The 21,864-nt window shown below is 49.1% G+C and overlaps 1 protein-coding gene across 1 annotated transcript in view; it reads right to left on the reverse strand.

Moving 5' to 3' along the window:
• PRICKLE2 (prickle planar cell polarity protein 2) overlaps positions 1-21,118 on the reverse strand; it is a 319,261-nt gene extending 298,143 nt beyond the window's left edge. The window contains exons 1-2 of the mRNA XM_070390927.1: positions 21,037-21,118; positions 20,254-20,339 (exon numbers count right to left, since the gene is read on the reverse strand). Of these exons, the coding sequence (XP_070247028.1) occupies positions 20,254-20,339; positions 21,037-21,078 (128 nt within the window). The 5' untranslated portion in view covers positions 21,079-21,118. The remainder of the gene's footprint in view (positions 1-20,253; positions 20,340-21,036) is intronic.
• Positions 21,119-21,864: the final 746 nt, after the last annotated feature.

Raw genomic sequence — 21,864 nt, forward strand, 5'->3', positions numbered from 1 at the left:
CCTTAGTTTTCAGCACCAGCTCGTCATCCCCACCCAGTGCGCGGGGCCTGCAGCTGGGCCTCCCAGCCCCGAACACGCTCCGCTCAGGGGCAAAGTGCTGCCATTCAGGGTTGATGGAGTCCAGTCCCCAGGAGCGCAGGCAGGAAACCACCCCTAGGCCAGTTCAGATGTCCGCTCTGGGAATCGGGGCTCAAGGAAAACGCCCCCAGGCCTCCACCCGGGATCACTTCCTTTGTGTGGTGTCCACCCAAGGTGGCTGGGAGGTATGTCCCTCTGTCCCCGCAGGAGCGCATCGCATCCACCACCTTCCTTCCTTTGAAGGTGAGCAAGTTCACCACCCCACTCGCTGTGCTCTGTGCTCCTTGCTCCAAGCAGACACCGTTTTGGGGGTCACAAATGCTTTGGGGCCAAGGCAGCTGAGCACCGCACCCTTTCAATGGTGTCCTGGCACCATCTCCTCCACGGAACCGCCCTGAAGCCAGAGGCACATGGGTGGCATATTCTGATTTCATTTCCCTGGACCAGGGGGCTTTGGACCGGAGAGGACTTGGAAACTTGACTCACTGGACCATTTGCTTCCTGAGCCACCTACTGATTGAGCACCTACTATGCGCCAGGCACTACACTAGGCCCAGGGGGATACAATGAACCAGCAGACATGGGCCTTGCCCTGGTGGCGCTTATGGTCCTGGGACAAGGGGCTAGGGTCAGAGAGATGGTCTGAGACGGTGATGTTTAGCCTAAGGCTGGAGGATGCGGGAGCAGCAGCCAGTGCCGGGACAGATGGGAAATGATAGTCCAGGCAGAGGAAGCCACATGCACAGAGGATGAAGGGGAGATGTGACCAAAAGTGTGAGGGAGGATGGGAGCAAGCAGAATGCTACCTGCCGGCGGGAGTGTAAAGTGGCACAAGGCTCTCTGGAAAACAGCGTAACCTCATCCAGCGAAGCCCCTGACCTGGCGAGGCCTCCAGGAAAGCGTTCCAGAGAGGCTCTTGCGTCTGCATCCCAAACAAACAACTGCAGGAGCAAATGAGGCACTACTGGGGGGCACACTGGTGGCAAACCCGAAAGCCAAGCGGCGGCGTGGCCACCGTCGGCTTCAGGAGCCTGGTCACCGCTGTGGCGAGAACCACAGGGCTCTCCTTCCTCCAGCCGAGGCGGGCTCGCTGCATCTCCATTGTTCATGCCCTACATGTGCATCAATGTTTCATAAGAACAGCTTCTTTGTATCCGAGTGGAAAATGGATTAGAGGGCTGAAAAGGTGGAGGTGGGACATCTGTTAGGAGACAAGGGTAGCTGCTGAGGCAAAAACAGTTGTGGTTTGGAGAGGCACAGTGATATGGAGGAGACCGAGAGAAGACAGGGCACTGTTAACCTGAGATTTTCCAACGGACACAAGGTTTAATTTAAAGCACCTTTTCTGGAGGGAAGAATGAGGAAGAAGGGTTTTATTCCCTAATTTGCTGAAACCCTTGATTTTTACAGGTGTGTCACTCAAGACCCATGGATGAGATGACAAAACTTGGGGGCAGCACAGTCCAGGCTATTACTCGGCCATAAAAGAATAAAATCTTACCATTTGTGACAGACAGAATGGATGGTCCCAGAAGGTATTATGCTCAGTGAAATAAGTCAGTCAGAGAAAGACAAATACCATATGATTTCACTTACATGTGGGATCTAAAGAATAAGATAAATGAACACACAAAACTGACACAGACTCATAGACACAGACAGCAAACTAGTCATTGCCAGGGGGAAGGGGGAGATTTGTGAATAAGGTGAAGGGATTAAGAAGTACAATTGGTATTTACAAAATAGTCACAAGGACATAGATTACAGCATAGGGAATGTAGTCAATAATCTATCTGTCTGTCTATCTATCTATCTATCTATCTATCTATCTATATCAAAGCCTAATATGCAAAGTCTCCCCTCAGGAGTTCGATCGGGAGACCAGGAGTTCAATTGCTCACTACGACATGCTCTGACCACCAGGGAGTGGCACAGAATGAAGGAAGGCCCCGACCAGCAGCCAGAAGGCCCCGATTGGCCCTGATCTCCCGCCAGGCCTAGGGACCCTACCCGTGCACGAATTTCGTGCACTGGGCCTCTAGTATTGTAATTACTGTGTATGGTGCCAGGTGGATACTGGAAAATAAGGGGAACACTTTGTAAAGTATATGATTGTCTAATCACTATGCTGTACACCTGAAACTAATACAGAGGAAATAGAAAGAAACTGTAATTTTAAAAAAAGATATATTGTTAAGTCACACAAATAAAGTATCTGCCACCATTGCAGGACGGAGGGGGTGGGGGGACAAAACAGATGCATAGAAGCACACAGATATTCATATGTATCTAACTTATTTAAAATATATACATTTATATCATTTTTTACTGTCCTTCAAGGCATGTGAGACCATAGTAGCCACACAATAAATTTTGTTAAATGAATAAATTCTCCCTAAGTTTTTATAAATCCATCTCCCACTGTTCCTCTTGCTTGTGAAAATTTGACCCCAAAATGTCATCCAATTTTTTTTCTCAGACATTTGTTATTATCATTCTTTCAGACAATTTGAGAAAGCTGGTCAAGAATAACCACCAGAAAGGTAACTCCTGCTTAACGACTTCCACACAGAACTCTATCCTGGGATACAACCACCGAGGCAGATTTCCCAGCAGGGAAAGTGTTCGCTGGTGATTATTTAATTACGAGGTTAAACAGGCACATGCCATTTTCCGTTCACACACGGGCGGTCAGGTTCCAGGCACCGCCCACTCTCACATACAGCAGCGCCGTGGCATACCTACTCAGGCATGTAACGTGAACCCAAGCCCTTGCTTCGTCTGCTGGTAAAATGATAGGGGCTATCGAAGGGATTAATCATATCCCTCCATTCTCTACGCTTTAAACCTAAAATAAGCAGCTCTAAATGCATTCCAGAACCGCGCATGCTCTTCTGCAGAGGGTGAAATGGGCTACGCGATGACATTCCTGAAACGTTCCAGGTTATTCCTCGATAGATGATGGCGCAGATTCACAGAGAAGTCGAACAATGGGAAATTAACACCTACTATAACCACATGCGCTTCAATTTACTCTAATAACTTCTGAGAAGTCAAGGTCTCGGATGAAGTCATCCCGGCCTCGGGACAGTGTATTCTGGAACAGCACACTTGCAAGTACTCCTACAAGTAGAACTATTTTCAACCACTGAGAGCACGGTGGGCACCCTACTGCTGGAAACGACAGCCCTAGGAAATCTGTTGAAAGAGTCAAAATGAATTCTTGACCCTTGGGCAGTAGCCGGTATAACAGAGCCTCTCTTATTCAATAGGATCAACAACTGCAGCCCAGTTGGAATAAACTCCGGCTGTAGATGACTGAAAATCCAAAATAAGAGTAGCCTCAACAACACAGAAATTAACCACTTTCTCGTGTAAATACAATCTGGAGTTTTGCAGTCCAAGGCACTGCCTGTCTTGTTCTGCTTTCTTCACACGGGGCTCCCACCTCATGGTCCAATTTAGCTGCCTGAGCTCCAACCATCGCATCCACATTCCACTGGACAGGCAGCAGGGAAACTAAGGTCCATGCTGTCCCTTGAGAAGCTCTTTCCATAAGATGTACTTACTAGTTTTACTCATATGCCTTTGGCTAGAACTTAGCCAAATGGCAACCCCTAAGAGCAAGGAGGCCTGGGAAATACTCTCTTAATTCTCAGGCTGTGAGCCAGACAATAGTTTGAAAGTTACACTTCTAAGGAAGAACTAGACAACAAATGTGGGGACAAGAGGTGTCTATCACATTGAGAAATCCTAAGATAATGATAAAGACATATTTTAATTTTTTCCTTGAAATACGCGCTCATACATTCATGTAGAGTGGGAGAGGGGTTTGCACACGGGCTTGCAGATCTGAGTCCCTTTATTTCATGCATAAAACACACCTATGATGCCTCTTCAATTTCCAGTTATTTTTGTTTGGTTGGTTGGTTGTTTTTAGAGTGGAGTCAGAAATTAAAGATGTTGTCAAAAAATCTAGGTCCTTCTACAATTTCTGCGTCATCCCCAATGTTTTATAATTGTTTTCCCCAGAACCTAATTAAACTGGTTTGCTCTTACTAGTCATTATTGGAGCATTTTCAAGCAGTTTTTGTTTGTTTGTTTGTTTAAATATATTTTTATTGATTTCAGAGAGGAATGGAGAGGGAAAGAGAGAGACAGAAACATCAGTGATGAGAGAGAATCACTGATTGGCTGCCTCCTGCCCGCCTCTTACTAGGGACCAAGCCTGCAACCCAGGCATGTGCCTTTGACCGAAATCGAACCTGGGACCCTTCAGTCCACAGGCCGACGCTCTGTCCATTGAGCCAAACCAGCTAAGGCTCAGCTTAGTTTTCCACAGAAATAACTCTTCGTTCTTTTCGCATTACATTCATGGGTTTGTGAAGGTATTTATGTAATTACAGTAGCAAGTATAACTGCATAGCAGGTTCAGGAACAAATGCACTCTCCGTACACACAACAGCACAGCTGGAGGGGTGGGAAGAGGGAGTGCCACCTCCTGACTGGGTGTTTTACAGATGAGATGGAGAGCAGGGCTCATCCCGCAGGAGGACCGAGTGAAGAACTCGTCTCTCAAATCCCTTCTTGCCCAAATCTCCGCGGTGGGCTATTTAAGCAGGGAAGCCCTGACTGCTGTGCCGCCGTGTTGATGATGACCTCTCCTGTGTCTATCATCCATCTCCCTCCATCTATAGGTGAGGGAAACTGGGGTCCAGAGGGTCACCACGCACTCCCCAGGGCATCTGCTGTTTGCAGCACTCCCACGGCTTCTCACTGGGTGGGAACACCCTGGGCACTGGGGGCAGGACTGCCTTCAGGTGATGCCACATCTGAGTCTGCAGAACGTCTCCCATCCCTGTCCCATGGCACCATCTCACAGTCTAAAAGGTTCCACATCCCTATCCCAGCCCACTGAACGCCGGTGGCAACACTCCCAACTCACTGTGACAAGAAAACAGAAACGCAGCCATGAGTGGCCAAATGCCCACGTCCCTAGATATAGATGTTACTTTTTGACCTGGTAGATGTTATAGTTGATAGTGGTTGTTTTTCTGTCATCTTTTAAATCACACTATCATTGCTATGGGTCATGTTTACACCCATGGACAAACTCCAAATCCTAAGGAATCTTAGGAGGTCTTTTAATCTTCCTGACAAAGGGAACACAGCTTAGCCCAAATAGTATGCACACTGTTTTAATAATTTCTAGGAAAAGAGATGCTACAGCTCGGTGAACACAGGCTTCACCATTCTGCACAAATACATCTTCTCCCAGCTATTTATATTCAACTCAAATACACAGAACCACTGGAAACGGTAGCACCATTAAGAAAACAAATGATACCTCCTCACGCATCTGCCTGATGAGATAGATCCTTGGCCCAGTTTTCTAATGAGCTGTTTCATGTTTTTGTATTAGAGCTGTTTTGCATATTTTAAAATATTAGACTTCTGTATATCATGTGTTCCAGATAATTTTCTCAATTTGTCATTTGACCACTTTAATTGTTATTCATGTCAAAATAGCCCACCTTCCTTTATGACCCATTTCTGTATTTATTCATTTAACAAATTCTGTTGGGATTTTGCAATGCACCAGGTACTCTTCTGGGTGTTGAGGGACTGAACAAAAAAGATATGGAAAAAATATTCTCATAAAGTTTAAATTCCTGTGTAGACTAAAGTAATTAATTCTAGGGCAGAAGGAAAGCCAGGTAATCCACTGAAAAGGGGGGGGGCGGGGGGCAGGTGGGAGAGTGGAGTAACTGTTGTGCATTTGAGGACGGAGTGAACACTGCTCTAAGGAAATGACGTCAGGGGAGAGGCCAGGAGGGAAGTGAGGGAACAACCCTTGGGGACACCTGGGGAGCCAGTCCTGGGGAGGTGCCAGCAAAGGCTAATGCCATGAGGTGGGAATATGCCTGCTGAGTTTGGGGACCAGTACGGTGACCAGTGTGGCTAGAGGGTAGAGCGTGAGGGAGAGAAAAAAACGGGAAAACATTTGAATCTAGATATGCCTTTTACTTTCCAAATTTGTGCAACCATTCATCCACAAAAAAATTTATTTTCTTTTATTTAAAAGTTTTTTATTAATACCTTTTTATTCCAGTGAATGGTGTCCTAGCACTGTGCAGTGAGTGGTACCCCCACTGCTCTTACGTGTGACCTCCATCATTCACCATGTGCCACAAGGACTTCGCTCTGGCTTTGGAGATGTCTGGTCTGTCAGCGATCTGCTCCTGCTCCAGCACCACACTGCTGTCATCCGTACGGCCTTCCACTGTATTCTATCTGGCGGGGGTAGGCCTTGCATTCATCTTCAATCATCTTCATAGACACCAGACCTTGGCTGTTCTACTTTACAGTTGATAAAAGAATTTTAAAACCACTTTATTAAATTCCATGTCCTCTAAGTGATAGGAAAGAGGAGGAAGCCAAGAATACACTAAAGCCTGAGTCGGGGGTGGGAGGGCTTCTCTTTCCAATCTAAACTCCCTGCCCTCAACAGCAGTGCAGATCCTTCAGCAGTAATCCGAGCTACTGTGTGGTAAGAAAGCTGTGACCTGCTAACCTGGGCGATCGTGTTCATCTGGTCGCCCGGATGTCACTGTCAAGTCCTGGAGGGCTGGGCTATGGTGTTGACCAGTGGTTCTCAAACTCTGTTCCCCGGACCAGCAGCAGCAGCAGCAGCACCTAATTCATTACATGTAAATTGTAAGCACCAACTGAGAGCTAGGGACTGGGAAACTCTGAGGGGGAGGTAATCAGCCCTACAACTGGTTCAAGTGGGGAGATCTCTCCAGAGCCGGGCATAGTGTTTAAGAGCCCAGACTGCAGAGTCCTCAGCTCTAACCTCAGCCTTAATACCATAAGGGCAACTTCAATTTGCTGCATCTCAATTTCTTCATGAAACCAATGTCGATACTGGTATCTATCTCATAAAGGATTTCAATAATTAAATAAAAGAATATAAGAAAGGTGCTTAGAATCTAATATCCCTGGCACATTGTAAATGTTCAATTAATGATAGCTAACATGATGATGATAATGAAAAAAATCATAATTTGTTTTCATTTTATTTCAGATCATTTATTCTGAATAGCCTAGATGCATTCATGCTGGATTTAACAGAAATCAGGGAGTGAGGAAGTGCAATTAATGTTACACTTTTTCTGGTTGTATTTGCAGAGAAGTGAGGAGCGGGGGGAGGGGTGGGGTCGTTAGCTCTGGCACAATCTTGTGGAGATGGGATCTCGTTTAGGACCATGAAGAATCTCCTTTCCTACAGAGGACTTTTTTTTTTGCCTTTGAAAGTTAATCAATTATATAACCTAGACATTAATTAAAAGGCCTGGGGCCAAAAGCTCTTCCCACAAGTAACTGTCCACAGACTACCAGTTCATTTCCTATCCATCTCCCTGGCAAGGCCCAACAAAAGCTAAAAGAAGATGGATGGACTTCATAGGGTGACCTGGGGGTCAGCTGATTCAGACAGCGGAATTCATCAATACGGGCAGGAAATTCCAGCCGCTAATAGCAGCTCGTTACAGTCCGGTCCTGTGGCCAGCTTTTAACTGCGCCTTGGAAAGACAAGGCAAGCGTCTCCTCAAAGGGGCCCCAAGTCAAAGCCCCACCTCCTGTCACTGCAGCTCTACAAACAACACATTTAGGAAGCCTGGGCAGGCACACAGCTCCAGAGCAGTATCTGCATGTGCTCGTTACCATCATGATGCTAATGGCTGAATAGCTGTTCCCCCAAAAGACACCTCCACCTGGAATCTCTGAAAGTGATCTACTGGAAAAAGGGTCTTTGCAGATGTGATAAGTTAAGGATCTGGAAGTGAGGTCACGCTGGGCTGGGGAGAGCCCACATCCAAAGACAAGTCCTTACAAGAGGAGAGAGGGACGGGACACCGGGAGATGGGACTAGCGGGTGCTATTAGTGGGTGAGATTTCCTGCCAGTACTGACGGATTCAGAGGTCTGAATCAGGCACCGGGAGATGGCAGAGGTGGAGGTGGAGTGACACACCCACAAGACGAAGTGCCAATGAGTCCAAGAGCCCCCAGCCGCAAGGACAGGCATGGACAGAGCCTGCGGAGGACACCACCGCGATGCCTTGATTTTGGACGTGCAGCCTCCAGACTCTAGAGAGCACATTTCTGTTGTTTGAAGCCACCCGGTGTGCCGGCGTTAGTTCCGGTAGCTCTAGAAAACTAACACGACTGTGAAATTCTAAGTAAAGAAACCAAACGGAAACCACGCCCTGATGCTAAGAGAGTTCCTCTGTGGGTGTTGGAGTTAGGCTTTTTTGTAATCATTTGACTTTCCAAATCGAATTTTCCAAATTATCTACACTGCACATTTATCATCCGATAATTTGATCAAAAGTAATTTGAAGAAGTAAACCTGCCTCAAAATGCTGTTATCACCAGGATTTTGAAAAGCTGAGAGAAAAGAAAAATGATCTGAAACCCTCGCAGTTGGAAACATCCATTACATCGTTCCACCTCCCAGAACTCAGAAAAACATATGTATGTGTCCCTCCCGCTGCTTCGAATATTCTGGACCCACGATGATGGAGATACTCCCTGCTACCTACTGTTCCGTGTTTTTGGCTTCACAAAGATAAAAGGCGTCTGTCAGGATTTCCAAACAACTCAATACGTTGCTGGAGAAGCTCCAAAGCAGAGGCACCGAGGATGCAGGCGGCAGGAGCCTCCTGGTGCCTGATTGGGAACGAAAGACTTTGAGAAATTGTATTATCAGAGTCATTTCAGAGTGTGCCGAGGAGAGGGAACACCTGCATTCTTCTAATAAGTCCCCGGGAGGCCTAATTCCTCGGCACTTAAACTTGGAAGACCCACTCTGGGTGTTCCGCGTCCCCATAACGAGCCGGCTTTTAAGAAGCGTGAAAGCCGTTTCTGCATCACCCAGTGGCTTACCAAACAGAAAAGCAAATGGCGCTCTCATTAAATGCTTTCCAGCGGTCACATGTGCTTGCGTCTGTTTAGCAACGTGGTGTCGGGCCGGCTCAGTAAAGCATTGGGGAGCAAAGCTGAAAGCATGGGTCCCAACAAGGGTAATGACCCTCTTGTTCATTTTCAGTTTGTTGACTATAAGTTGGTTGCTGAAGGATGGGCAGTAAACTCCCTGCCTTGACTGAGCCCTTCTGTGGAGGTTTCCTCCAAGGACACATGCAAATGACCTTCCTGAGGACCACCCGCCCGTCACAAACTGGCCGGATCGCTCAGTTTAACACCAAAGCTGTGAACAGGCTGAATGGGGCCCCTTCAGCGTGTGCAGGTCTGATTAGAAAACAGCCAGTCATCTCCTACTGGAAATCGCATTGTACCTGATTCAATTCCTCACCTTTCAGACACCCCAACAAGCTCAGCTCCACACCCTCTGATTTTAGAGGAGTTTCACCCACTCCCCTCAAATATAACAGACATTTCATTCCTTGTCAGATGTCAACCCCAGGCCACTAGGAATATAAGTGTTTTCTCCAAGGCAGAGTTGTCTATTTAGACCAGGAAGGTCAAATGCCAAAATGCTTGGTTAAAAAGTGTGTGATCTCCATCCCTAAAGACTTGGTTTCAAATCCTGACTCCACTACCTGTTACCTGTGTGGCCTAGAGCATGTTACCTAACCATCCTGGACCTCAGTTTCCTCGTATTTAAAAAGTAGAAAGGAGCCCTAGCCAGCTTAGCTCAGTGGATAGAGCATTGGCCTGGGGACTGAAGGGTCCCAGGTTCGATTCTGGTCAGGATACATGCCCAGGTTGTAGGCTCGATCCCCAGTAAGGGGTGTGCAGGAGGCAGCTGATCAATGATTCTTTCTCATCATTGATGTTTCTCTCTTTCTCTCTCTCTCTCCCTTCCTCTCTGAAATCAATAAAAATATATATATTTTTTAAAGTTGTAGGTAAACACATGCCTCAGAGAATTGTTCTGAGGATGACATGGGGTGATCACGAAAGAACCAAGCACACAGCAGGCCCCCAATAATGTTGCCTCTCTCCTCCCAAAGGGCGTCTCCCAGATGGAAAGTCACCAGTTTGAGGATTTGCTCAGCACAGTTGTCCCTGCCAAGTGGCAACTTTATTGCCACTCATGTCATCCTTCCAGTCGTGTATATTCACTCACTTGCTTCTTCAAGTCAGATGCCTACCGCAGCCAGCCAGGCATGCAGAGGGGTGCGGAGGCAGGTGTAAGCGATGGGCGGTGATGGGGGCTGGGACGAGCTGGACGCCTGCGCTATCTAAAGGGAAGGAAGGAACAGAAGCCCCGAGTCGCCAGCAACTTTGATGATTCCAGAGAAAGCCCCAAGTCTGATTTTGTACACAAAATGTTGGCAGTTAACTAAACTTGGAAATCCTGTGCACTGTGAGCAAAATATAGGTACAGGCCAGATCTTATCTCAGGAGTCTCTAGGGTCAAATGAAATTGGGTCAAATATTGTATAAATGTCCTTGTTTCTCGTGCCCCAGGAGAGGGAGCTCCGGTAAGGACTGGCGACCCTGTCAATGGCAGTGCTTCGAATGGCATGTGGAAGCCACAAAACTCACACTCACTAAGCAGCCAAGGTAAACTGGATGGATTGTCTTGATGATGTGTGGCTTTCATATTGGACATGAATATTCATGGTCCAGTTTAGTGGGCTTAAGGCATAAAATGGCCCCTTTTATATACTGACCCCAAGGGTCAGAGTTTAAATGTCGTCTTCCTAATAGAATTTGCAAATTGTTTTTAGAAACATCATATGCACACTTCACTTAAGCAAAAAGATTGTGAAGGCACAGGGTCCAATTCTACTCAAGTCCGTTTCATCTGAAGGGTAGTTGGCCCCAGATGTGTGTGTGGGGCGGGCTGTACAAATCTGCTAGTCCAGTGGTTGGCAAACTGTGGCTCGGCAAACCGTGGCTCACAAACCACATGCGGCTTTTTGGCCCCTGGAGTGTGGCTCTTCCACAAAATACCACGTTCGGTTGCACGTACAGTGCGATTGAAACTTCGTGGCCCATGCGCAGAAGTTGGTTTTCGGCCTGGGCGAGTCTATTTTGAAGAAGTACTGTTGATATTTGGCTCTGTTGACTAATGAGTTTGCCAACCACTGTCTAATCCAGGGGTGGGCAACCCCTGGCACGCGTGCCAAACATGGCACACCAGTAACTTTTGCTGGCACTCGAAACCCTCTCTTATAATCTTCCATTTACAATTTTTTTCCTTAATATCAACTTTTTTATTTTTCAGATAAATTCTGTGTAGGTGCATCTTAGATAAATAATTTTACATAACATGTATACATTAAAAAATAAATGTATTTTTCATCATCATACACTGTTTTTGTTGCTCGAATGAATTTTATTATTTCTTCAAGGTTCTTCACATACGTACACCTTAAGAGATATCAAGTAGGCATAACATGTTCTCAAAAAATTAGGGTTGGCATGCAGAAGAATTTTGAGTCAGAGATTTTGCTGGTTTTGGCACGCACTCACAAAAAGGTTGTCCACCCCTGGTCTAGTCCATCAGTCTCATTCCTTTAGAACCCAAACCCCTACAGAGGAGAGGAGTCCACTAGCTCTTCTGAGCCAAGTCCCTAAGTCAAGAACCATCACCCCCATTTAACAAATGATGGCTTACGGCTCATGGTGGGAAAGGGACTCGATCCCTATCATAGAACCTGCAGTTCCGAGGGCCATGCACCAGTTTTACTCCTTATCCAGTCCTATTTCCATTAAGCCCTCTTGCAACCACAAACATATATGAAGCCCTTGCTACACACCATGCACACAGAGGCACAGCCCACACATTGTCCCATTAATCCTCATAACAACCTCATAAGATAACCTCAGATTTTAAGTAACATTATTCCCATTTTTTCAGATGAAAAAAGAAAGACTGGGAAAGGTTACGTCACTTTCCCACAAATAGTAGGAGGCAAAAATGTCTTCCAAGCCTGTCCCTTTAACCACTCAGCTACAATGCTCCCACATAAGCCCTTACAAGCTTCCTAGAAGTTTTAAGTCACTGCCTGGAAATACACATTTCTCCCCAGAGATCCCTCCCCGCATAGCTCTCCTGCATACCAGGCAGGTTGAATCCTTTTGATCTCGCAATGCTCACTGATCTGGAATCATTCTGTTTAGGGAATTCCCTCTGTCCACAGGAATTCCCTCTGGGTACTCGTTAATCCCAGAGTTAAAGGATAACCTTCTGGTTTTTTGAGCCGAGGGACCACAAAAACAACAAATTTATGAGATTCCCCCTCATCCCACTAACCTTAAGCAACAGAAATGTAAGCTTGAATGACAACCATTCAATGGACTGTGGGTATCACTTTCAGAATCAAAGACAAATAAAGTGTATTCTGAGAAGATGATGACTGACAGAGATGCTCCGAGTTTTCTCACTATCCATCAGGCACAAATTGTCAGGCAGGGTGACTAAAAGGGATTAATTATGAGGCTGCCATACAAGCTTGGATTTTCAAAGTTTCAGCCCAAAGAATGAAATATATACACACACACACACACACACATACACTCAAACACAGAAATATACTCAAACTTTTTAAGGAGTAAGAGTGGAAGCTGGCACCATTTACAAGAGCTCCACACAGACATGTTGTGGCATAAGAAAAGCTATTGTCGTATAGTATCTAATAAGGAACAATGGAAAACCACCAAAGTGGCCATGAATAGAAAAATTTTAATTCAATGATAATCTACACACTGGATTCTAAAAGCTAATAAATGTGTTAGATCTTTTTGCCTGAAATGTAAAGACATCCAAAAAGTACTGCTAAGTATGAAAAAGTCAGTTACAAAAGACTATCTGCAGAAGGTGTACTCTGTAAAAGCCTGTTAGTAAGTCATACTCTGAATGACCGAGGAAATGCACGCCGTCAGGTCTCTGCACGGGGCCAGGTGGTGAAACCTGCAGTTTTGTGGACCATGAGGACTAGCTCAGTGATTCCATTTTGCTGGAGCCAAAGCAGCCACAGATGATACTAAATAAATGGGCATGGCTGTGTTCCTTTAAAACTTTATTCATGGACTTGAATTTTTAATTTCATATAATTTTTATGTGCCATAAAATGTTACTCTTTTTTAAAAAATATATATATATGTTAATTGCTTTCAGAGAGGAAGGGAGAGTGAGAGAGATAAAAGCAGCAATGATGAGATAGAATCATTGATCAGCTGCCTCCTGCATGCCCCCTACTGGGGTTATCTAGCCTGAAACCCAGGCATGTGCCCAGACCAGAATCCAATCATAACCTCTTCGTTTGATTTTCCTCCCCAACCATTTAAAAATGTGAAAACTGCCCACAGGTGTTGCTCAGTGGTTGAGCGTCGACCTATGAACCAGAAGGTTAGGGTTTGATTCCCTGTCAGGGCACATTCCCAAGGTTCCGGGCTTGATCCCCAAGGGGGTGGGGCGGTATGAGGCAGCCAATAGATGATTCTCTCTCATCACTGATGTTTCTATCTGTCTCTCCCTCTCCCTTCCTCTCTGAAATTAATTTTAAATATTTATTTTTAATTTAAAAATGTGGAAACTATGCTTAGCTGGTAGGCTGTACAAAAACAAGTTGCCAGATGATTTTGTTCCACTGGTGTGGTTTGCTGACCTTAGTTTCAAAGTTATAATTAAGGGTTTTTTCCTCTATGCTTTGTGTGTGTGTGTGTGTGTGTGTGTGATTTTTAAAATCCTATATAATAAAAGCCTAATATACTAAGTGTCCAGTTGTCCAATCATCTGTTCAACCAATCAAAGCATAATACGCTAAAGATATGCTAAGGCTGCTCAACCACTCGCTATGACATCCACTGACCACCAGGGGGCAGATGCTCCAACCGGTAGGTTAGCTTGCTGCTGGGGTCCAGCCGATTGGGACTGAGCGAGATTGGCCGGACACACCCTGGAGCCCCCCTGTGGTTCCTCCCCGGCTGGCCAACCTCCCATGTCCCTCCCTGGCCTCGATTGTGCACTGGTGGGGTCCCTTGGCCTGGCCTGCACCCTCTCACAATCTGTGACCCCTCGGGGAATGTCAGAGAGCCAGTTTCGGCCTGATCCCACAGGCCAGGCCCAGGGACCCCACTGGTGCACGAATTCATACACCGGGCCCCTAGTCTTCTATAATAGCCATGTCTTGTTTCAAAATCAGAGGCAACAATATGAACATATTAGTACAGGGCTGGGCAAAAATAGGTTTACAGTTGTTTGTATGGAAAATAATACACTAATTAATAAATAATAATACCAGAATAAACTGTGTTTCACATACAACTGTGAACCTACTTCTACCCCACCCTGCATTGAAATGAACTGATATGTTTCCTCAAGAGAAAAACCTTATTAAAGTGTTTCAGCTTCCATCAGGCATTGCATCAAATGCCGATGACATCAGGTGAGTTAACCAGCAACCTTCTTAGCTGCTAAGTAGCCTTCCTTACCTTGAGAGTTCAGGCACATCCTAGATGCATGCACACCTTCCCCCCCCCCCCCCCCCTTTTCTTGGCACATCAGTTGACTGAGACAGAGTGTTTTTCTTTCCCAAGCAAAACAATCAGTGGGAATCCATTTCTTAGCCAAATTACAATCCACTAAAGGAAACCAGGCTGGCATCTCCCCAAATTACCACTCCAGTCATCAATCAACACAATCGCCCGGGCAACTAAGGAAAGACGCTTTTCAGGCGCAGCCTTGGCTGACCCAGCCAGCGGGGCCTCGGAGCGACTGCAGAGCATCCTGCCCAGAGAGGCAGCCGTTGTCCGGACACAAACTGCTCTGCATAATTAAGACAACCTCACAAAGCTACCACTGCTCTGGGCTTTCCAAGTCAGCTGCTTCTGAAAGTACAGCTCCTGGAGGCTTGTTCTGAAAGCCAGCCTTTTAATGCCAGAGTCGAATATGCATTTATCAGCAAAGCTGAACCCTTAAAGGGATTACAAGGAGCTTAGAATCCACTAGCAGTTCATTGATCTGGTCTTGCAAGCCTCATCTCCACATGCCCTTTAGAAATGGCTTTGGTCTGGTTCTTTGGTTGCCTTTGATTTTTATTTCAGCACCATTTTCGTCCAAGGTGGAGGGATTGCGTCCTCTGGCCTTGATTCCAAAAGGTCCTCAGATTCCTTTCTTCTAAAACTAAGGGAAGCTATTTGCATATTCCTCTAGATCAGTGGTTCTCAACCTTGGCTGCACATTAGAATCACCTGGGAATCTTTTTAAAATCCTGATTTCTGGGCCTCATCCTCCGGAAATTCTGTTTCTTTGTTACTAATGTTGTGGCCTCACCCCATAACAAAGGAACAGAATTTCCGGAGGATGAGGCCCAGAAATCAGGATTTTAAAAAAATTCCCAGGTGACTAATGTGCAGCCAAGGTTGAGAACTACTGCTCTACACAGTGGTAGAGAGACCAGGGGTTGACCAGTATTTTCTGTAAAGAGTCAGACAGCAATGTTTTGGGTTTTGCTGGCCATACAATGGGTTGGGACTACTCAACTCTATTTATGGCTGCGGCATCAGGAAAACTGCCACAGACAAAATGCAAACTAATGGGCGTGGCTTTGCTCAGATAATTTATTTATGGGCACTTTCATTTAAATTTCATGTAATTTTCCTATGTCACGAAATATTATTTTTTTGCTTCCCCCCCCCCCCCCATTAAACATGTAATGTGATCCGTAGCCAGTTTTGCTCAGTGGATAGAGCATCGGCCCACTGACTGAAGGGTCCTGGTTTGATTCCAGTCAAGAGCATGCCCCTCAGTTGTGGGCTCAATCCCCGCCCCTGGTTGGGGGGGCAGAAAGGGGGCGTGCGGGAGATAACCAATCCATGTGCCTCTCTCACACTGATGTTTCTTTCTCACTGTCTCTCCCCCTTCCCTTCCACTCTCTCTAAAAATTAATGGAAAATATTCTCGGGTGAGGATTTTTCTTTTTAAAGTAATGTGAGCCATACAAAACAGAAGAAGGGTTGAAGGGTTGGATTTGGCCAGCGGGGTGTAGTCTGCCAACCCCTGGTCCAGCCCATTGCTAGTCAGCATGTGGTCCCTGGGCCAGCAGCATCAGTCACCTGGGGACTTGTGAGAGATGCGGGATCTCAGGCCCCTGTTGCATCAGAATCTGCATTTAAACAAGATCCCCTGGTAATTCACATGCAAGTCTGAGACGTCCTGGTGCAGAGCACAGAATGTGGAAGTCACACGGGACGGGAATACCACTGACCACCTGGCTGTAGGACCTGAGGCAGCTGTTGAACCTCTCTGGGCCTCAGCTTCTTTATCTATGCAAATGGGTATAAGTAACTGCAACCATCTCCAAGGGCTGTAGTGAGTGAAAGACAGGAAGGAGGTAAAAACCTTGCCTGCCTCTGTTAATGCTCTACTAGCTGATGGTACAGAAGCCTCTCTTTAAAATCACACGTGCAGAGATGAGAATGCCCACTCGGGATCTGCAAGTACCATTCGCTTCCGGGACCTGACAGATCACCTACATTCTGAAGAAGTGCTTGAGTGGAACTAGGATGAGCTGGGGATCGCTCTCGCCTGCCTGTTACTGTCACGAAGCAACAGCCCCCGCTGTTACCACACCTTTGGATTTTCCAATAGATGCTGGAACCTGGATTTTAAGATTAGAAAAACGCCCCCTTGTCTAACACACTGTGCAGAACAAACAAAACCCATCTGCAGGCTGGATGTGGCCCGAGGGCCTTGGTTTGTGCCCTTTGCCTCAGAGTAGAGAAGTAACAAGAGGAGGTGAATGGAAGGAAATGAGTCTGCATTTCAAAGCCAAACTCCAGCAGCTCCCAGACTCAGTTTCCTCATCAAGAAAAGAATCGCATCTACCTCATCGGGTTTGGTGAGGATCAAAAAGAAATGTTAAAGTAAAGCGTGGAGGCGGGCACAGCTCTGGACAGTCAGTACTCATCCTGATTGCTGCTGATGTTGTTTTGCTGTTTTGTTTTGTTTTAAATTCGTCAGTGCCTAGGCATTCAAAGGACACATGTAAAAATGGCTGTATTTCTTTCCTGCTCAATCTGGTAACAAACAAGCCCAATTAAGCCGGCTCAGAATGCTCTCACACCGGAGCACCCTGAGTGCTCTGTCCAAAATCCACGCAGATGCCTTAATCTTCTCTTAATGAGAATGCCCTCAGGCCCGGCCACTGCAGGGTGTGCCCGAGGCTGCCCGGAGGTGCTCCCTCTCAGGGCTGGGTCCCCTGTGGGGAGCAGAGCCCACCATTGCTGCCCAGCTGCCCCAGGTCAGGTGAGGGCAGCTGACAATTGTGAGCCCTCTGCTCTCCAAGACATGGAAATCCTTGTGGGGTTTTAAAAATCCTTAAAAAATTCCCACATGCACCACCTAAAGGCGTGGGTGACGATAAAATGGGGAGTGAGTGCAGAAAATTCCCGTGAACTAAAACAGACTTCCACAGGATCTCAGGCATCTGTCCCCGCAGACGGCGCCCCAGGGTGTGGAGTGCACCCAGCATGCATAGGGCCCGGACTCTAAGTCAGGCTCCTCTGGCTTTGAGGGCACAGGAATCGAATCGAGGGGCCTTGTCAAAGCTGGGGAGGAAGCATAGGGCCGGCCTGAGGCTTCCCATTTCTATCTGGCTTCCAGGGGATGGCGACCGGGACGGTTCCTGCCTGGGTTTGAGTCAGCAGGATCCCCCTCCCTGGCTTCATTTGGGTCTCTGCTCCCATGTCACCTCCTGGGAGCCCTCCCTGACCACCTTATCTAAACATGATCAGTGTGGAGGGCAGGGATCCTGTCCGTTTTGTTCCTTGCCTATCCTCGTGCTGGTGCTGGCACTCGGCAGGCACTCATATATTTGTTCAGTAGAGAGAGCCCAGTGTGACCGCCGAGGAAAATGACAGGCAGGGAGCCCAAGTCATTTGCCCAAAGACACGGGGCTTGTAAAAGCCAGAGCAAGACACCAGCCCAGCCCTATCTGGACTTCAAGGTCCTGGCTCCACACTAGAGGGCGAGGCAAAGTTTGTTTATAATACACTTCCTCCACTTCCTCCCTAGAACTCAATCCGGCTCTGCTTTGAGGAGATGCCTGCAGTGTAGACAGTGGACTTCGGGGGGCCAGTGTGGAAGCAGAGAGGCTCGCTGGGAGGCCGAGTGGTAATACTTAGGGTGCCCTGTGGTTGGGGGTCAGGGAGGCTCACCTCCGTGGGTCAGCCGTAGGCCAGCCTTTCCCTCCCATCCGGGCACAACTGCCTCTCCAGTCAGAGGAGCGGATAGTGAGCACTGTGGATTTCAAACAGCCAAAAAGAGCATTGTACTGTAGCCCTCTTCTCCAAAGGTCACCCAAAGCATGACATGGGGGGCCAGGGGGGCGGGGAGGGCCGAGGGGGCAAAGCAAGAAGCCGCTTCCTGTCCAGCAAAGGGTGAGAACACCACAAACACCCCATTCATGGGGCCAAAGTGAGGCCTTTCTGCTGCCCATGAGGACACTGCTCCGCATGCAATCCCGTCTCAGCCCATGAAAGGGTCTCTCCCATAGAAAAGCCCACCAAGGCGGCAAGCAGACACTGTCCTCCCTCCTCCATCAGCAGGTGAAAGGGCTCCAGGCTCTCGGGGGCCGGAGGCTGTGGACCTGAGTCTCAGTGGCCAGGACGCCAGCAGCCTCGCCCCAGCTAAGTCCACCACCCCCCCCCCAGAAGCACTGATGCAGCTGACAATAATGAGCAAAAGTCGCCCTATTTATTCACTGTGCCTGGCCCTGGGAGGTAAGGTACTGTTCCCACTTACCAGTCAGGGAAACTGAGAGGTAGGGAGAGTGAGTGAGTGACTAGGAGTCAAGAGGTCACACTGACCGAAGGCGGGCAGCCAGGGACACCCCACACGGTATCACGACCCCACAGGCTCCAGTCAGTTGAGCCCAAGGCTGCAGAATCGGGGGAAGCTGAAGATCGCTGTCCCGTTCATCACCACCACCCCCCCATTTGAGCACAAGATGGATGGGAGAGGACCCAATCCGTAGTCCTGGCCCCTGGACCTGGTTCCCAAAACAACCCGCCTACACCTATTCCCACATATCACCCACCTTCCCTGTTGGGACACACAGGGGTAGCCCAGAACACACCTATGGGGCCTCGACATCGGCAGGGCTGATGGATGCCTGCCGCCCATTACATATTTATAAGGTCCCGGCCTGCCTCTGACACAGTTATTAAATGCTCAGGAGCCACAGGGCTGCGCTCCGTCCCTGAAACAAAGGCAAAGAGGCCGCCAGAGCCCACGGAGGCAGGAACAAAAGCGCTCATTTCTGAAGGAGCCAGGTGGGGTGAGTCTCCTTATGACGAGGTGCCCAGCACACACTGCCGACTGGGAGATGGCAGAGAAGCGCAGACAAAAGGAGACAGAAAGAAGGATCAAAGCGGGCTTTCCTCCCTGGTGCCCAGAAGCAGCCCTCTCAACGGGCAGAGGAGCAGCAGGGAAGAAGCAATCACCAAGAGAGACCGGGTTCTGATGCTGGTTTTTCCTTTTCATGGAGTTGCCAAAAGGGATCCACCTCTTCTCTTCACATCGCCACACGGAGAGCCCAGGCAGGCCTGCACCCCAACTTTTCCCAACCAGAGCCCCAGCAGCCAGATGCACTGGGAGGGCACGGCGATCCCTCGTCTCCCAAACATAATCATTCCAATGCAGGCTGGGGCTGCCTGGAAGTCAACATTCACGGCACAGTAATAAGAAACATCTGGCCACCGAAGAGGTTGACACAGCGCAGGCGGGCAGCGGCGGATTTGCGGTTGGGACCCAGAGCTACAGGGGCTGAATTAAAAACACAATTGGAAACACCAGCCAGTGGCTCTTGGACACAGTTCCACGCCAAGTAGAATTGTTTGGGGCTGAGTGATTTAGGTACAGAGGGTGGGTCTGCGGGACCCAGCGCTCCCACAGGGAACCGCTCCCCTGCATCCCCCCAGTGTCTGGCCACCACTTCCACCTTCAATATTTGTAGCAGATGTAGTCGCGCTCTTAAAGGAATAGACTTCGCATTCTTTCCATGTGGCTTACCAGTGAGATGTACAAAAGCAGAAACATAGACGTGTGTACATGTATTTTTTCACATGCGCACCCACCTGCAGCCCCCACAGCCCCCCAGTGTTGTGCCTTAGAAATCAGATCCAAGGGGTCCTACCTCCATTTATGCAAGGCCAAGCCGGGGCACTGGTCACCACAGGCGCTGCAGGGCTGGCCTCTCTCTATCCGCCCCAGTCCAGTCAACTTCAAAACAAAAAGATACACATGTTTCCACCACAGAGGCTCCCTCAGGCAGGAGCCCCACTCTTCCCACCCCCTCATCTGACTGTCTCCAGGGTTCCCCTCCGAGGTGGGGGGCCCCAGAGGGTGCCCTGCCTGGGGAAGTGCTCCCGCCCCGGCGGCTGCCTCTGGGGAAGGCACCCAGCCACCAAGAAGTGGCCATGGCTGGGCTTTGTCTCCCAGCGACACCTTGGTCACCGGTTTCTAAGAAACAAAAGCAAGACCTTGCCCCAGAGCCCCCGGGAAGCAGCCACGGTGCACCCTCCCCCTGGAACAGGCTGGCGCTCCCGGGAAGGGGGCAGCACAGGGCACCCCCAAAGACAGCCCCGAAGTCAAGTCCGCGGCCGGAGCGCCGAGACACTGGGCACTGGTGCTCTCGTGTGGGATTACCATCTGCCCTGCAGGAAGGGGGCTTCCAGGGGAGCCCCAAACTGTGACCTGGTGGGCCACCGATCTCAGGGTCCCTCCCGCCCGGACTGGGGATCAGGACTTAACCCCTTCCTCGCCCAGAGCCCGCGCGCTCCGCACGCACCCGCCCGCCGGGGCGGCTTACCTGGGGCCACAGGTGCGCGGCCGCCGGGCGCGGGGAGACCGGACAGGGGCGCTCGCGGCGGCCCAGGGCCCCCCGGACGCCCGCCCCGCTCGGGCGGGGGACACTCACCGAGCGGCTGGACAGTCTTTTCCGGGAGCTCCGGCTGAACATGGCCGGGCGCCTGCCGCTCGCAGCGGGTCCCTGGGTCTGTCCCACGCGGCGGGGAGGGCGGCTGCCTGGAGGGCGCGCGCGGCCAGTGGCCCGGCTGTCTCCGCCTCGCAGCCCCGCCGGCTCGGAGCGCAGCCTCCCTCCTCCTCCCCGTGCCTCCCGCTCTCCGCCCGCAGGTCCCTCCCTCTCTCCCGGCGTCCCCCGCCCTCCGCTTCGCCCCGCGTCCACCCGCCTTCCCACCCTCCCGCGCCCGAGGCGCCCACTGCCCCCCTCTCCCCGCGCCCTGGAGGACACCTGGGGCCAACGCCCCGCCGCACCTGGGCCCGCCCCGCCCCAGAGGCTTGCCCCTCACCCGGGCTCAGAAGTAAGGGGACAGCACAGCTTCAAGGCCCCCTGCTGCTGCAGCTGGGGCGGAGGGTGGAGGGTTAAGTATTTGTAAGTTTAGGTATAATTCACCTCCAGTAAAATGTACCCTTTTTAGTGTACCATTCTGCCAATTTTGATAAATTCCATACAGACCTGTAACCACCATCCCCACTGCTCAGTCAAGATCCAGAGCAGTCCCATCACCCCCCAGAGACGATTTGAACAGTTTGGCCAGGCCTGTGATCTACTTAGTACCCACCCAGTGCTGGTAGCTGAGCGGGGCAGGAGGATGAAATAAGCCTCTAAGTGTATGTGCGTGGAATATAGTAGATGCTCATTAAGTACCTTTTGAATGACTAAACACAAGCTTTGAAGCCCCAGTGCCTACCTGCCCGTTCTTTTCCCACCACTCACTAGCCAGTG

The sequence above is a fragment of the Myotis yumanensis genome, unplaced genomic scaffold, assembly GCF_028538775.1.
Source record: "Myotis yumanensis isolate MYYU_CA2020_CCGP unplaced genomic scaffold, mMyoYum1.0.hap1 SCAF_14, whole genome shotgun sequence".
Lineage (NCBI taxonomy): Eukaryota > Metazoa > Chordata > Mammalia > Chiroptera > Vespertilionidae > Myotis > Myotis yumanensis.